This window comes from Papio anubis, chromosome 6 (assembly GCF_008728515.1).
Source record: "Papio anubis isolate 15944 chromosome 6, Panubis1.0, whole genome shotgun sequence".
Classification (NCBI taxonomy): Eukaryota; Metazoa; Chordata; class Mammalia; order Primates; family Cercopithecidae; genus Papio; species Papio anubis.
In genome coordinates, this window is record NC_044981.1 from 119,396,628 (window position 1) to 119,413,187 (window position 16,560).

Here is a 16,560-nt window from a genome sequence, read left to right on the forward strand (position 1 = left end):
TCAGTAACCCAAGCTTCTTTCTTTCCCACAACATGAAAGGACTTAAAACCCAGCCAGCATATCCAGTATTGTCGTCGAGGAATGCTTAATCACTGATGATTCCGTCACTATGTTACTGACAGTGTATTGAGGAAAGAGCTTCAAACCAACCTTTTGTCCCCACAGAAGATGTACAAGTCAAAGGACAACTCCATACCTGGATGTAGCTTTAGGATTTTCTTCTGCTGTGGTCATTAACATCTCAGGTGAAAACACTGTAAAAACTGCAATGTATTTACAAGTGACGATCAAATTACTTTGTGGTAAACTTACCCTAATTTTTAACATATTCATCCTACATAATTATATACTTTACTTTTAATTAACACAAATGGCCCCTCTTACAAACCGAAATTAAATATAAGTGGGGGTTGGTCATTTCATTTCCCTCTGAAGAATGAACCTGCCCACAATGCTGAAATTTTTTTGAAAAATGTTTAAAATGGCATAATTTCTGATTTATTATGTTCTTGACATTTGCTGTGCTTCAAGATCTCCTGTGGGACTTTTAAAAATATGGTTGCTCATGCTTTACTCTGAGATTCTGATGAAGGAGAAATTCAGCTAACTGATGGGGTTGCATAGGAAGTGGAGGACGAAGCACACCTAATTTTTGCCTTGATTCAACAAGTATTCAGGCAACTGAATTCATAGAGCTTGACTCCTGGCTCAGGATGAGCTGGCCTTTTACATCAGCAAAGCTGATCTGTGGGTGGGAGATGTCCGCCCCTTTGGGTTTCATCAATGGTCCCTCTCTGTTTGCAGTGGTTACCCAGAAAAGCTGTTCTCTGAGGGTGGTGGTGATGGGGGTGTTAATCTCCTCCCACTACTGGCAAAACCATCGAGGCCTGACGAGCAACTGAGACATGGTCTTCAAAGCAACAAGCTATAGCTTGGTGTCTCTAATTACACCCTATATTTGAGGGCACTGGAGACAGCCTCCTGAGACATAAAACCGTGCCTTCAAAAATATGGGAGGAAGCAAGGCCCTTATGTGTTCCATTGTGACATAGTCTATGCAAACAGTGGCAAACCCTAGCTCTATTTCCATACTTAGGGCACATGACTATAAATGTCCTCCGTTGTCTTTAAATTTACTTGCAGATATTGGTATGTACTGGTAGGAGTTTTCTGTTTTTTCCCTGCAGAAATAATGCAGAATTATTAGCCCCATGGATAACATTATTTTCAAGGCTCATAAAAACTCCATTGACTCTCAATAGTCATAAGACACTCCCAGGAGACCACAAAGGAGTACTTTTGAGATAGATACTGATGCTCAGCATGGCTCAGTTTGCCAGAGGCAGAATCCAATATGGGTTATTAGCACTTCATCCATGAGAAGCAAGAGCCTTTTAGACAGTGTTCAGTGAGGCTCTCATGTTTTTGTAAGGAAAAACCAGACGAAAATGGAAAGATGAAGACCTCCTGAACCATATCCACCCAGATTCAAACCAGGTCCTAACATTTACCAGCAGTTAGTCTGATTTCAGCAGAGTCAATGAACTTATTTTTTTTTTTTTTTTTTTTTTTTAGGCAGCAAGGATAAATGTTTAGAGATCCCAGAGAAAGGCTGCCTGGTTTAGAATCCTGGCTCTCTCATGTACCAGCAAGGAGTTCTTAGGCAAGTTTCTTAACCTTTCTGTGCTTCAGTTTCTTCCTCTATCAAATGGGAATAATATTAACAGTGAAGAATAAACTTGCCCAAGGTGATGTCTGGCCATTTCCCTTGGCTACTGGAAGGTTCCCTATAGGCCCTTAGAATGTCCTGGCTGGTAGAAGTGTCTTTGTTTGCTAGGGCTTTAGCCACCAGACGGTCTTAACAGTGATTTATGATGGGGGCTTTAAACCAAGAGGTATTAGTTCTGCCTCCAGACATAACTGGAGACTAAAAGTCAGCGATGTGGGTAGTATGTGATCAAGTCCTCCTAAAAATCTTGGACACCCTTTGGGAGGCCGAGGCGGGCAGATCATGAGGTCAGGAGATCGCGAGCATCCTGGCCAACATGGTGAAACCCCGTCTCTACTAAAATACAAAAAATTAGCTGAGCATGGTGGTGTGCACCTGTAGTCCCACCTACTCAGGAGGCTGAGGCAGAGGAATCACCTGAACCCGGGAGGCGGAGGTTGTGGTGAGCTTGCCCCACTGCACTCGAGTCATGCGACAGAGCGAGACTCCATCTAAAAAAAAAATAAAAAATAAAAAATAAAATAAAATAAGATCTTGGACACTAAAGCCCAGGTGAGCTTCCCTGGTTGGTGATATTCCATCCATATTATCACACAGAGTCACAGAGAGGAGTTAATGCCATATAACTCCATGGGGACAGGACAACTGGAAGCACCACATCTGAGCCCCTTCCGGGCTCTGCTGTATGAGCCTCTTCCCTTGGCTGACATTATTCTGTATCCTTTTCCTGTCATAAACCATAGCCATGAATATAACAGCTTCCAGTGGGTTCTATGAGTCCTTTTTTTCTATTATATCTTTGAAGCTGAGAGTGTTTTTGGGAACCCCTGAATTAGCAATTGGTGTGAAGTGAGGACATTATTCCTTCTAATTTCACAGTTGGTTCTTTTGTTCATAGTTGGCTAAACCTTTTGCATTCTCTCACTGGCTGTTGAGAGGATTACATGAGTTTTTATATGTAAAACACATAGAACATTACATGGTATGTAAGTGCTCAGTAAATGTTGGCTATTATTTTTATGAACTCCACACGCAAACATTTACTTATTCAATGCAAATTTCTGTGGTGAATGGCTCAAGCAGATTGTCTCATTTAATTCTTGACGTGGTTTGGCTGTGTCTCCACCTAAATTTCATCTTAAATTCCCACGTGTTGTGGGAGGGACCCGGTGGGAGGTGATTGGATCATGGGGGCAGGTCTTTCCCATGCTGTTCTTGTGATAGTGAATGGGTCTCATGAGATCTGATAGGTTTATAAGGGGGAGTTTCCCCGCACAGGCTCTCTTCTTGCCTGCTGCCACCCATGTAAAATGTGACTTACTCCTCCTTGTCTTCCAGGATGATTGTGAGGCCTTCCTAGCCACGTGGAACTGTAAGTCCATTAAACCTGTTTCTTTTGTAAATTGCCTGGTCTCAGGTATGTCTTTATCAGCAGTGTGAAAACAAATGAATACAATTCCTAACTAACTGTAAGAGGAAACTGAGTGAAACTTAGAGGGCTTCAGTAGTTTACCTAAGTTGAGTCAATTAGAAGCAGAAGTGAGGCCCTAAACCAAGCCTGTCCCACCCACAGCCCAGGACGGCTTTGAATGTGACCCAAAGTGAATTTGTAAACTTTCTTAAAACATAAGGAGATTTGTTTTGCAACTTTTTTTTAAAGCTCAACAGCTATTGTTAGTGTTATTGTATTTTATATGTGGCCCAAGATAATTCTTCTTCCAATGTGGCCCAGGGAAGTCAAAAGATGGGACAACTGTGCCCTAAACCCTGATCTCTGTGACCTGAACACACACCCATATGTCTTGAAAGCCTTTGCTTTTAGCTGATAAGCTACACTGCCTCATAAAATACCTCTGCTGAAGGAATTCACCAACTATGCATTGCTGTAAGGATTACAGATGATGTTTGCAAGCTCCCAAGGAAAGTGTTCAATAAACGAGAGCAAAAGTCATCAAGTTTCCAGTGTTTTTCCCGGCAGGATAGAAACACTGAAATGACTCTGTAGGAAAAAGCTGGATGAAGAACCTCACTTTTGGGACTACTTCAGCACCCTCATCCCAAACTTGTTTATTTCTTTTCAAAGCAATTATCATTCTGTATGACTGCAGCTTTGGGAGGTGCAATATTTATTCTTGATTGGATTTTTGTACTGACATATGAAATGAATAAACATTTCAGTTTCTGAATTAGAGTGTATCAAATTCCATTATAGTATCAATAAAATGAAAGAAGCAGTAAATTTAGTGCAGAGCCTCAGGGGAAAAAAATCAAATCACCATGAAACTCTACACACTCAAAATCTTCTCTGGAAGCTGTATTGCTTTTTCCTTTTGTATACTTCTGTATTTGTTAAAAAAGAAAATCAGACTTTGGATAGTGGTAGCACTTTCCACTGAAATAAACTGAATAATACCTTTCCATCTACCTTGAATGGTTGTTGTAAGTATCAAATGATATAATGTATGTGAGAGAAAGTGTTTTGCCAACTGAACTCTACTAATATAAGAGATTATTATATTAACTTGGGTAATGTTCAATGTTTTCCTGAATAAACGGAGAAACCTTGTTCATTAAATGGGCTTTGAGAAGGCTGACCCACCCTTTCCCAACTAAAAGAGACAATGGCTGCTGATCCTTAATGATGCTAATTTAGTGACAGGGATATTACAGATTTGTTTTTCTTCTTCAAAGGTTAAACTGTTATTCAAATGAAGGATTGAGCATAGTTCCTTCTTAGAGTAGCTATTTAAATATAATGACCTCTCAGAGAGTGAAGGTAAGTTCAAGTGCTTTGGGTTGTGAGAAAGGCTTTAGTGGTAACATAGCTTTGAGCTTGTGAACTCCAAGCTGAATTTATACATTTTTCAAAAAGAGAGGAATTAACTTGATAATGTAACATATCATAAAACATCTGAGAAGACACTGAGATCCCAGCACTCTTCTAAAGAGCCTGCACAGGCAGCACCTCTTTGCAGCTAAATCAGCTCTCCAGCCTATACATTGATGCTCACAGTGTTTTGTTTATGAAACTTCAGAGCAAACCATTGGAGGTGAAAGCCTTCTCTTTGCTATATCTTCTGCTACAAGTATATGGTGCATTCTCAGCATTGACATGATTAAAGCCCATACCCATGTGATCCATTTAGTACATTATCAGAGCCTACTCAGTGTGCTGTGAATTCATGCAGCCCTTAGAATAATCTCATGGCCCCCAGGGGTCTACATACCTCAGACAGAATTTTTCTGTAAGAAAAATCCTTAACTTCTTACCTAGCAATCAAAGAGGTCAATGTCTTGACCTGAGGCTGCCCCCTCAACCTCTTGCTGTTCCTCCACTCAGCCCCTAGGCTGGGGAAGCACCTGCAGTCTGTGCCAATTACAGCCTCCACCCCTTGTCCACCTTGATTGATAAGTGAACGCCCTCATCCTTCCAATCTCATCCACGTTCATTTCCTCCGGGAAACACTCCTTACCTCCTTCAGGAACAGAGAGTTATTCCTCCTTCTGTCTTCCAGTACCATTTAACACATACACTCTATCATTTTTCTCACAATGTGATAACTGCTACTGGGTACGATTCCCTCAATTACGTGTCAGCTATTTGAGGGCAGTTGTTATGCGTACTCATCTTTGCATTACTAGTGCTGACCAGAGAAAGTAAACAGGTTTCAACTCTTGACCCAGCAGACATGGCTTGAGAGGACCTGCCTGAAACACTGAGGTGAGGATTTTGATGGCAAATCTAGGCCTGGCAGGAAAGAGTGCTGTGATGGATTAGCTACGTCTGTATTGGGAGCAGGAGGGGAGATGAGGTATGGGTGATGCATCTGCAGTCTTCCCATAGAGATGTGTGCTTGATAATGTTAGGATATGTTTTCCTATTTCACTCTCAGTGGTAGTATGGCAGTTCAGGGCAATACTTCCGAACCGTAACCAGGTGACAACACAGAGTTCCTTTTCTTCTTGATCAATTCATCAAAAGTCTCCTTCCTCTACTGTCCTATATATAGCAATTGTTTAACACTACCTATGTTACCACTGGCTACTGCCAAATAAAATGTACAAGTTAATCTGGGGTGACTTAAGATCAGATATCTTGAAAGATGAGATGTCACCTGGTAAAAAGATTCCGGGCATTTTTTGTAGTCTAGGATACTTTATCGGGTTATTTTTAACTGGGAGGCTATTCAATGAAAAAAATAAAAGGCTAGGGTTCCAAGCAAGTGTATAATTACGGGAAGCACCTTGCTAATTCCAAGAATGTATGGGCTTCCTTTTTTTTTTTTTGAAACTTCTCTTAGTGTTATTTTCTTAATTTCATTTGGCATAGAAAGAATATCACTCCTGATGATGCATCCTAGAATTATTTGTCTTTTATTGCCTTCTTGAATTGTTTTAGATAAGTGGTGAATGTCTTAGTATAATCCACCTCTGCATGGAATAAGGTTTTAGCACCTACATACACAGCTGCAAATGTTCCCACATCATCAGCTGATTATTTATCAAGTACTGGAAAGAAGCTGGACCAAGGACTTTTTTCTAAAAGGAAGAGACTGAATTTATATAAGCCTCGTGGAGTATGAAAAACACCTTCTAGCCTGATCTCAGGAACCAGCTCTGTCTGCCCACAAACATTTTGTAGATCTAGGATGGAAATAATGTTGGCAGAACCCAATAACTCTAGTGGGTCATTCATATAGGCCATCAGATAGGCACTAGGCTCAGTAACAGCACTTCACCTTTTACAACCACATGCAACCTGGGATAAGGGAGACAAATACCCCAGGACCAGCAAGGGCTGTCCGTAGGGGCATATCCGCAGCCATGAGTAGCATGCACTTCCTGCAGGGATGCATGAAACATTATTATTTGTATAAAATGGAAGTGTTCTGTGTCAGGCTAATGGATGCTAAGTTTATCTTTCTTGGATTTTCCAAGCTTAAAAAAAAACTAATTTAGATTTATCTGTAGGTGTCATCTTTCCGAGACTCCTTGGACACATGGTATGGCGACTTAGCATATGGATTTAGGATTCTCCTAAGCACCTCTATAATGGCATTGGGTCACTAACTCTAACAATGTGGCTGCATCAAAACAAGCCATGATTTAGAGTTAGGCAGAAATGGATGTCGATTCTGGCTCTGCCAATCACTAGCTATGAGATTATGGTCAAGTGATTTTACCTCTTTGAACTTTGATTAACTTTTTCCATCTGAAAAATAGGGATAATTCCCCCTTCCCCATATAGTTGTGGGCATTAAACAAAGTTACATATAAAAACTGCCATACAGTAGAATTTCAAAAAGCACAGCTATTTTATTATTATGGTTATTGATATAAATATGTTATCATGTCCATTAATTTGAGCTTGGTTATGAAATATAAGTGGCTTGGGTTCTATTTTCCTCATATTACATAGCAACCCTACCACTCAGTCTTTAGTCTGTTTTCTCTTGCCAATGATTAGAATCCCTTGTGTTGTTCCTAAAATTTGGCTGCGTTCTTGCTTCTCCTGGCCTGAGGATAACTTCTCCTTACACTGCTATTGCTCATGCTCATTCTAAGCCCTTCTCCCTACTACTTTTCCTCTTTATCCTGGAGGAGGAGACGTGTCAAAGAGATCAAAACACAGTTGTGTGACTTAGGGATACACAGGTTGAGTATCACTTATCCAAAATGCTTGGGACCATAAGCAATTTGAATTCTGGAGTATTTACATACACCTAATATCTTGGCAATGGGACCCAAATCTAAACATGAAATTCATTTATTTTTTATATATGCCTTATACACATAGCCTGAAGGTAATTTTACATATTTTAAACAATTTTGTGCATAAAACAAAGTTTATATTAGGTAGCTCCATGTGAAATTTTCCACTTGGGGTATCCTATCAGTTCTCAAAAAGTTTTGGGTTTGGGAGCATTTCAGATTTTAGGTTTTCAGATTAGGGTTGCTCGACTTGCATTGCTTAAATGCTCTGTGCTTTTGTTTCCTCACCTATAAAATAGGGAGAAAAACAGAACCTACCCATAGGGTTGTCCTGAGTATTAAATGAGTTGATGTTTGCAAATTCCTTAGAACAGTGCCTGACACACAGTGAGCACAGTGGAAGTGTTAAATAAAAATGAAATGAAATACAAAGTGAAGCTTTTGATCGGAAGTGTAACAGTAGGGCTGCATGGAAATGAACTCTTTCCCTAGCTACTTTCCTTCTATCTCTTAATGCCTCGTCACAGAAGTGGTAAGATGATGACAGCCAAGTCTGAGTTTGGACCTGAGGGAAAAGTTGTCAGGAAAGTCTGGGTTGAGTCAGGGATATAGGCCAAGGGGCAAAAGGGCTCCACACAAGTCTAAAACAGTTCAGTCTTGCTCACCAGGGTCAGGGTTTTCACATAGGGGTTTGGGATAGTTGTTCGCTGAAACAGCATTTCTCAAGGACTCCCAGGGCTTGTTTCTTTTAGGGGCTGTCTTGAGCCTTTGTTAAAAGTGACTTTAACATTTAACTTGTGCCCAGCACAGGATCAACTGTAAAGGCTATTTTTTATGGCTTTATTTGTTGTCGTTGATTTTTTTTTTTTTTTTTTTTTCAGTCAGACCACTTTCCTAATGCCCTCTGCTGATGGATAGAGATTCTCCAGCTAGCCTCACAAACATCAGGTCAATGTTTGTAAAGGAAAATCTATAGAAATCTGAGAACTTCTCCACAAGCTAAGAGCAAACAGGAATGTGTATCATTTCCATCTGAGGAGTAACTAACTCTTCATGATGGTCTTTTAAGTCAGATACTCATAGAGTATGGTCTGCAGACTGGTGGCTGGCCACTGGCATAGATTCACGAAAAGGTAAGTACAGGAATTGAGAGTAAACACTTGAAGGATTTTTAAAGCCACTTTCCTATTGAATCCAATAAAAAATGTTGGCCCTGAATATTGTTTGGTTTTTTAAAAGATTTATTTTCCTAGTAATTAATTTTTTATTATATTTGGTAAAAATTTTGGTTCATGACAGACTGAAAATTTTTTAAAAACCAAAAAACCCAAATACAAACAAATGCTCCTTTACCAGTGATAGCATTAATTGTTGGGAAAATTCCACTAGCCATTGGTCCAGAGGGAAGGAGCAAAGATTGGATGATGTGCTCGATCTATGATCTCATACCTTCATGATCCTAGGCAGAACAGGGTGGCTATGGTTTATATGTTTTATGTAGAAATATGAAAAAATCCTTTTAGAAGTCCCAGCTATCATCTTGCCATGTTAAGATCAATAGACTTGCCACATGTAACTTCTCCAAGCTAAACTTTTGTCATGTGTAACGTAAAAAAGTTATACTTAATTTCTAGGGTTCTTCTGAAACTCAAGTAGTCAGCACTTGTACAGCACTCTCTATTTGCCAGGGCTTATTGTAATGTGAAACTACACCACCTATACTCATTTCATCCTTACAACAATCCTTAGAGATATTCACTATTTTAATTCCTATTCTGTAGATGAGGAAACTAGGGCATAGAGGGGTTAAGTGACTTGCCCAAAGTAAAACAGTCAGGAAGCAATGCACTTGAGATTTAAACCCAGGAGGTCTGGCTGAAGAGTCTGTTCCTTCATTGCCTATGTCATACTCTTTTTCATAAACGGTTTCAATAAATGTTTGCTCTCGGCTCATTTATTCTCTTTGTCCATTTTAGATGGGCTTAGGTAATAGTGAAGTTCTACCTGGAACCTCTAGTGTTCAATATATCTAATTACAGGGAGATATTTCGCCTCTGCTTTTCTGCCTGTTGCCACATTTCACAAGTTCCAGTCAGGTAAAACATCCTGAGCCAGATGTGGTTAATATAATGAAGCCAGGAGACTACGGGATGAGTCTTAATTGTCTATGTGGCCAACACATAGGCCACCCCTTGCCAAACTCCTCACTTCATTTATTTGATCACCCAATTGTCCATAATCCACATTTTGAACACAGGCCATGTATCAGGTCTTGTGATAGGGCACAGGAAAGATCAAGACACATGTCTTAATGTGAAGAGGGAGAAGTTTACTAGGTAAGGTAGACTTATAAACATGGATGTGGAAGCGGGAAGATGAGAGGGAAACAAGAGCATGTGGTGAAAGAGGTGGGAGAGAGAACACATGGTCCTTCCTACATTCTTTAGGGGCTGCTGTTCCAGCCAGTGGTGGCCCCTCAGCTCATCGACAAGCAGCCGGATACAAGTATCCACCATCTCCTCATTCTGAAGCCACAGCCACAGTCTCATCCAACAAAGGAAGTGAGCACAAGATTTTTGAGTGGCAGTGTTAGCATGGGTTCTGTGGGTCCTGAAGGTTTTACCACTAATATCTGCTCAAAAACATTCAGAGGACTTTCACTTCTGTTATGAAATTTCACAGGACTTGATTGCCCTTTTCTTACATTTCAATTCTGAATGCCTCTTTTCTTCCTTCAGGAGCCACGCCAAATGTCATTTCCCCTATACATCCTCCCCTCATCACCACCTGCCCCACTCCAAGCAATGTTGCCAGTCTCTCTGCACACCCTTGGCAAAGCACATATGCTGCAGTTACAGCTGGAAATTCATCAATACCTAAAAATTCTGCCATGAGTGGACTGTATCTTAGTCATCTTTGTTTCATAGTGGCCAGTTCAGTAAAGACTTTTGGATGACTGAACTTCTTTTAGGCTGCCCCAGTATCAATTTATCCTGGTAATTATGTCTACAGTGTCTGGATTCAAGATGAAAGGGAAGTTGTAATTGGTTCTCCTCCATCTCAAATACAAGCTAGTCATACAGATTTCATAGGAGTCTCTTAGTGGCAATCTTATCCCCTACCTTTCCCTTTTAGAGACAAAATCTTTTTAATAACAAAGGTTTTGCTGCAGGATCTATCTTTTCTAGCATTCACATGTTAGGCATTCCCACTCATTACAGTTCCTTTAAATGTTCCAGCTTTTCTAGGGCCAAATAGCCATTGCTAGAGTGTCTGTTTCCACCCGATTCTATGACAGACACTGTTAATTGTCTATTCACTTTCTTTCTTGCAAACCAAACTCAGATTTTTTTAAAGCTGCTGGAGATCCCATGACCTCAGAGAAAACAGAACCCCTTTCCCAGACCCAAAGGACAAATTATGATTGGATTAGGGCTCAACATATGACCCAGTTCTAGCCAATGAGATAAAAGGAAAAGTTGGCTGGGGAAGGGCTCCCTCTCTAGAGTAAAAACTGAAACAAAAATAAATATAATAGTGGGAAGAAAGTCTTTCTCTACAATGGCTTCCTTTCTGCTTGGGTTGTTGTTACGAGAAAATAATTCTGGGCACAACAGGAGCCATCTTATGGACAGGAGATCATAACTTTGAGGATGAAAGGCCAACACTAAGGGTGGTGATAAGAAGCCTGAAAAGAAAATGGGGCCGGGTGCAGTGGCTCACACCTGTAATCCTAGCACTTTGGGAGCCTGAGGTGGGCAGATCACCTCAGGTCAGGAGTTCAAGACCAGCCTGGCCAACATGGTGAAAACCCGTCTCTACTAAAAATACAAAAATTAGCCAGGCACGGTGGTGGACACCTGTAATCCCAGCTACTCGGGAGATTGAAGCAGGGGAATTACTTGAAACCAGGAGGCAGGGGTTGCGGTGAGCTGAGATTGTGCCACTGCACTCCAGCCTGGGTGACAGAGAGTGAGACCTCCATCTCAAAAAAAAAAAAAAAAAAAAAAAAAAAAAAAAGGTCTTTGGTGACACTGTTGAGCAATGGAAGTAACACAAGAAATACCCTTTGACTTCTTTTTATGGGAGAAAACAGACTTCTAAGTTTTCAAGCTTTTGGTCATATTTTCTCTTACTTGTAGCCAAAAGCTTCCTAGCTGATACACTTCATAATTTCTTTTTCCTGCTTCTCTCATGAACTCAGACTCAGCTCTTTTCTCTTTTCCTACATTTCTAATAGAAAAGTTCCTTCAAAGCTAGGTTCGGTTAGAGTAGAAATTGTTTTTCCAGAGCTGGTGGTAACCTTAATGTTACCTACTGAATAGATGAAGAAACTAAGGGAGAGAGAAGTTCAACGATTTGGCCAGGACATGCATACAAAATATTGGGCATGCATACTAAATATCCCGCTTTTCTGATTTAAAGTTTAATCATGAGTTTATCATATATTAGTTGACAGAGATGGTATCTTTCTTGACTTTATAGCCCCAGCCCCTAATACAATGCCTGCACACTATATGTTCCTTATAAAGGTTTATTAAATGAATAAATTGTAGCCTCAACTACATTATAAGCTTCATGAGACAAGACTTCTTCATGACACATTATAGATTAAATTGCAGCCCCAACTACATTATAAGCTTCAAGAGACAAGGGTCCAGCATGGTACAGGGCACACAGTAAATGCTCAAAAATATATGTTGGATAGATAAATAGATGGGGTTTGCTAATGGATGTGTGACACTATATTTAAGAGCTGAAAAATTAATTAGTTAAAGGCATTGAACTTCAATGCATTAGATGATTAATGTTAAGGGGGTGGGGGCAGTATACAAAATAGTTCAACTCTTGCATTCTACAGCCAGGCAGTGGGGTTTAGATTTAGATGCCTTGCTTGCTGGTAGCATTGCTCATTGTAAGTTATTTAACTTGTCTGAGCCCCAATCTCCTTACATGTAAAAAAATCAAGATAGTGACAATTATCTCCTTCGTTGGGTTTCTGTGAGAATAAAATGGAATCATGAACATAAAACATGTAGCACAGAGCTTGGTGTGTAGAAAAAATACAATTGCTATTATGATTGTCTATTTTTCTGGTGAAAACATTTCTTAAGGAAGTGTAGACATTCTTTTATACATGTGGTTTAGAGCAAACAAAGCAGTGTCATTTAGGTTGACTTGATGCAAATGTGTTTTAGTTGGGGGGTGGCTTTTTTGATTTAGGTAGCTCATTTTGCTTACAGTTTGAAGAGGAAAAAAGCTAAGCAGATGGCACGGTGACACAAAGGACTGGAGCCTACTGTTGCTAGAGGTTGTAAAAGTGGAACCCCATGGTTGCCAGCTTGGCTGGACTTCAAACAAGTCCCATAAAGAGTGTGACTCGCTCAAAAGGGGGCAGGAACTTGGTGTGAAGCTCTCTAAAATGCAAAGAACAACATCATTATATCCACAGTAGCTTGACTCAGTGCTGGGCTCTGGCCATAGGCCGGATGGCAAGAGGGCATCAGAAAATCACAGGCAGTGCACCTGTGGAGGGACTCCAAAGACTGAATCCTTTGAAAACGCCTGACTCCAGAACAACGACAAATTACCAACAGATGGCGTGAGTCACAGACTCCGAGTCCGAATGAGGCATCTGCAAACTCACGGCAGAGGCCCTGCCCCGCTGGGCTGAGCTGGACAGACACAGGCCCCGGCCCAGATGGCTGCGAAGGTCACCAGGAGGGACACCAGCCGTATGCGCTCAACTCATGAGAACTGGCACAACTCATAAGGCCCAAGGAGGCTTCCCGGGATTAAAGGAAACAGAAACCAGATATCATGGTCAAAGAAAACCTCACATGTCATTTTGGGGGTTTATTAAATACAAGAAAATTAAAATGTGATGGGGTTCAGTACATATACTCAAAAATATTTTAAGCTGAAGGAACTTGGGAAAATGGCAGAAGTAGGAAGGTCTTCTCACCTCCTCCCTTCCCCGCCCTGCCTTCCTTGAAGCAAACCTTGGGAGACCCTCACTGGAGAGGTGCCCTCCCTAGATCCAGAGGAAAGAAGCATCTTTATCTCTGAAGAGAAGAATTGTAACAAACAGGATTTCCTCCAGTTTATTATCAGTAGATCACACTTTTTAGTCCAATTATACTTCATAACTATCCACTTCTGTGTTAAACCTAGCATAAAAAATACATGGGTTTCCCTGTTTCTTTAGGTCTTCCTTTGCCTTAGGCAGGCATCCACGTCACGTAAAACCTAAATACATCTGTAACATTTTCTCTTGTTTATCTATCTTTGTTATAGGGGCCTCGGCCAGGAACCTAGATTTTTTTTTTCTTCCTCTACAAATGGATCTGGGAGAAGAGAGTGACATGGGGAGCCTCGGAACATGGCATGCCAGGGAGGCATTTAGCAGAAAAAGGCCACCATTTTCCATTCCGGAAGCTTATTTGATGTACTTCCTTTCTCGTGCACAGGTTTAGCTTCGGGTCAGAAGAGTCAGGTAGATATTTACATTTCCCACATACCTTCCCTGCCATTATTCTATAAAATATGACCACATGCCACAAAACAAAAATGTATCCATACAGATTTCAGATGTTTTCCTTTTTCCACTGTTACAGACACATATGTGTCCTCATAGAGACCAGCAATGATGAAAGGAAATACTAAATTCTATTTAGTTTAAAAAAAAAAAAAACTTGCATGGAATTAAGTCCTCAAAGCATCTCATTTGAAGAAAAATCCTATCTTCTGGGTTTCCACAGCACCCGGGGCATAACCTACCACCTTACATTGCATGTCACCATTCTCCACTCTGCCACTAGAATTTCAGCTCCTCATCTGCTGTTCATCTTTAAATCCCTACTTCCTACTGCACCATCTAACTTTCAGTGGGCCCTCAATGAATGACAGATGAATGAATGAATGAATACATGCAGGCACGCAGGGCTATGGAGTAATGATTAGGCCTCCCTGCCTCCCCCCGCCCCAGGAAGGGAAGTGCATTTGAACTCAAGGGAATAATACCTTTGCCACATTCCAAGACAATCTGATTGGAGTTCATTTCATCCTCACCTCCCAAGTAGTGTTTGCTCATGTAATGTATCATGGAATATCCACCACGAGCCACGAAAGGCCACTTTCTAAATTAAAGGTCCAAACATTTTTGTTCCATTTTATTATCACTGGTGTTGGTTTAGGTTCCTGAGTCTAACTCTGATCCATTCTTTTTTGATAGAAGTATCCTAATCAGCATCTGTGTGAGGAATCCTCACTCACCTGGAAAAAGGAAGCCCCAGTGAGGCAACACTGGATGGATGGGTTCTTTCTTCCCCTTCCTACTTATTTCTCCAATAATTAAACTATTTTTTTTCCCCAAAGAAAGACAATAACTCCGAATCAGTTCTCAATCAATATTTTCTTCTCCTTTGAAGCAAAGCTCCTGAAAGGAATTTGATGCTCCCAACCAGGTGGGGGAACTCTGAACTCGGAAGGATTTTCTCTTTTCTTTGGGGAAACCCCTTAGGATATTCATGGCATTCTCACTCATCACTCTATTTCTGAAAGAAGGCAATTGACAAAAGCAACAGGAGTCAATCTCATTGTTGCAATTTTCCTGAGCAACATTACTTTTTCTTCTTTTATGAGTGTGTGTGTGTGTTTGTGTGACAAGAGATTATAAAAAGAAATCTTTTACCTTTGAAAAGGCTAATTGCCTAAGGTTTTACTTAACAGTGGGAAAAACTGTCAAAGTCCAAGTCTTCCTCTCCTCACAGCAACATAGTCCCCCTACCGCCGACCCCCGACCAGGATGGGTGGGCAAAGGTATGTTTAGGTGGGTCTTTGTAATTTTCAGAGTTTCACTGCCTGCCGTTCAAGCACCATGGATAGATGCCAGACAGGCAATGGAGCTGGCTTCCCAGTGGCATCTCACTCAAAGTACAGGTTCTTTTTTTTTAAAGAAAGAAAAAAGACTTTCTTAATTTACTAACTTGGCAAACTATGTACATGCTAGAGGAAAAAATAACAATTATTCACACGTGGCATAGCAAAGTGAAGGCAATTCCCCATTCATACTGTTAAATTAAGTTTAGCCTAAAGCTACTGCTTACATACTTGAAATTCACCCTAAAGAGTTTTCTGTACATAGTGAACTGTAACCTAACTGAATGTGTAAACAGATTGTAACCTACTCTTCTACCAATCACCGAGTTTAGGCCAATCAAACGTGGCCAACTATTCAAACCACATTCAAATAAGACCAATGCCAAACTGTAAGCAATCTGACCAATCTGGCTATTTCTATACTTCACTTCTGTTTTCTACACATCAGCTTTTTTTTTTTTTTTTTTGGTCTATAAATCTTCTTTGACCACATGGCAGGGCCAGAGTCTCTCTGAACCTACTCTGGTTTGGGGGCTCTGTAGTTCACAAATAATTCTTTACTCAATCAAAGTCTGTTAAATTTAACTTGTCTACGGTTTTCCTTTTAACAATACATAAGCAGGGTTCATTTCCCCGTTCTTCTTTATCTCATCAAAGCACCAAACATTTCCGAATTTCCAGGGTCCTAATTTGAGCAAAATAAATTAATCACCCAAGGTCATGTAATCTCAGGACTTGGTTTTGAAATGTAAAACATTTTATATTTAAAAATTTGGGTTTTAAATTTCAGATTTAAAAAATGGCTGCAGTGCCAGGCAGAGCCAACCCTCATGGTCCATGCCCCCAAGGTGATGGCCATGAGAATCCCCTCATGCTTCAACCCCTTTCTGGACATCCGGGACAAGAGGGTTGGGTGTTGCCTGGAGTGGGGGCAGACCCCAGGGGTCCAGGAGTGATACTCTTGGACTCCAACTCCACCAGAGAGGGCAATAAATCCTCTGGTGGTGGCCTCCAAGCTTGCTGACTGTTTCATGTACATGTCAGTTGTCATTATTTGGCTCAGGGGTACTAGCATAGGCCCGGGAGCTTCCATAACAGAAGAAACAGGAGGCATGGCCAGCATGAGTCTGAAAGGACCTTGCTTTAAGTGTCTATGTCAATTTGCACCACCTTCCACACATAAACATGTATTGACAGGCAGAATTTTGGATTAGAGGCCAATGGAGCCAATATGGTGT

At 40.7% G+C, this 16,560-nt stretch overlaps 1 protein-coding gene across 4 annotated transcripts in view; it reads right to left on the reverse strand.

Moving 5' to 3' along the window:
* AIG1 (androgen induced 1) overlaps nucleotides 1-16,560 on the reverse strand; it is a 287,736-nt gene that overhangs the window by 92,872 nt on the left and 178,304 nt on the right. The window contains exon 5 of one of the 4 annotated variants that reach the window (XM_031667381.1): nucleotides 11,435-14,716. The exons of the other annotated variants lie outside the window; for them this stretch is intronic. Coding sequence (XP_031523241.1) covers nucleotides 14,687-14,716 — 30 coding nt within the window. The 3' untranslated portion in view covers nucleotides 11,435-14,686. Of the gene's footprint in view, nucleotides 1-11,434; nucleotides 14,717-16,560 lie in introns of those variants that run through there. 4 annotated transcript variants of the gene reach the window in all.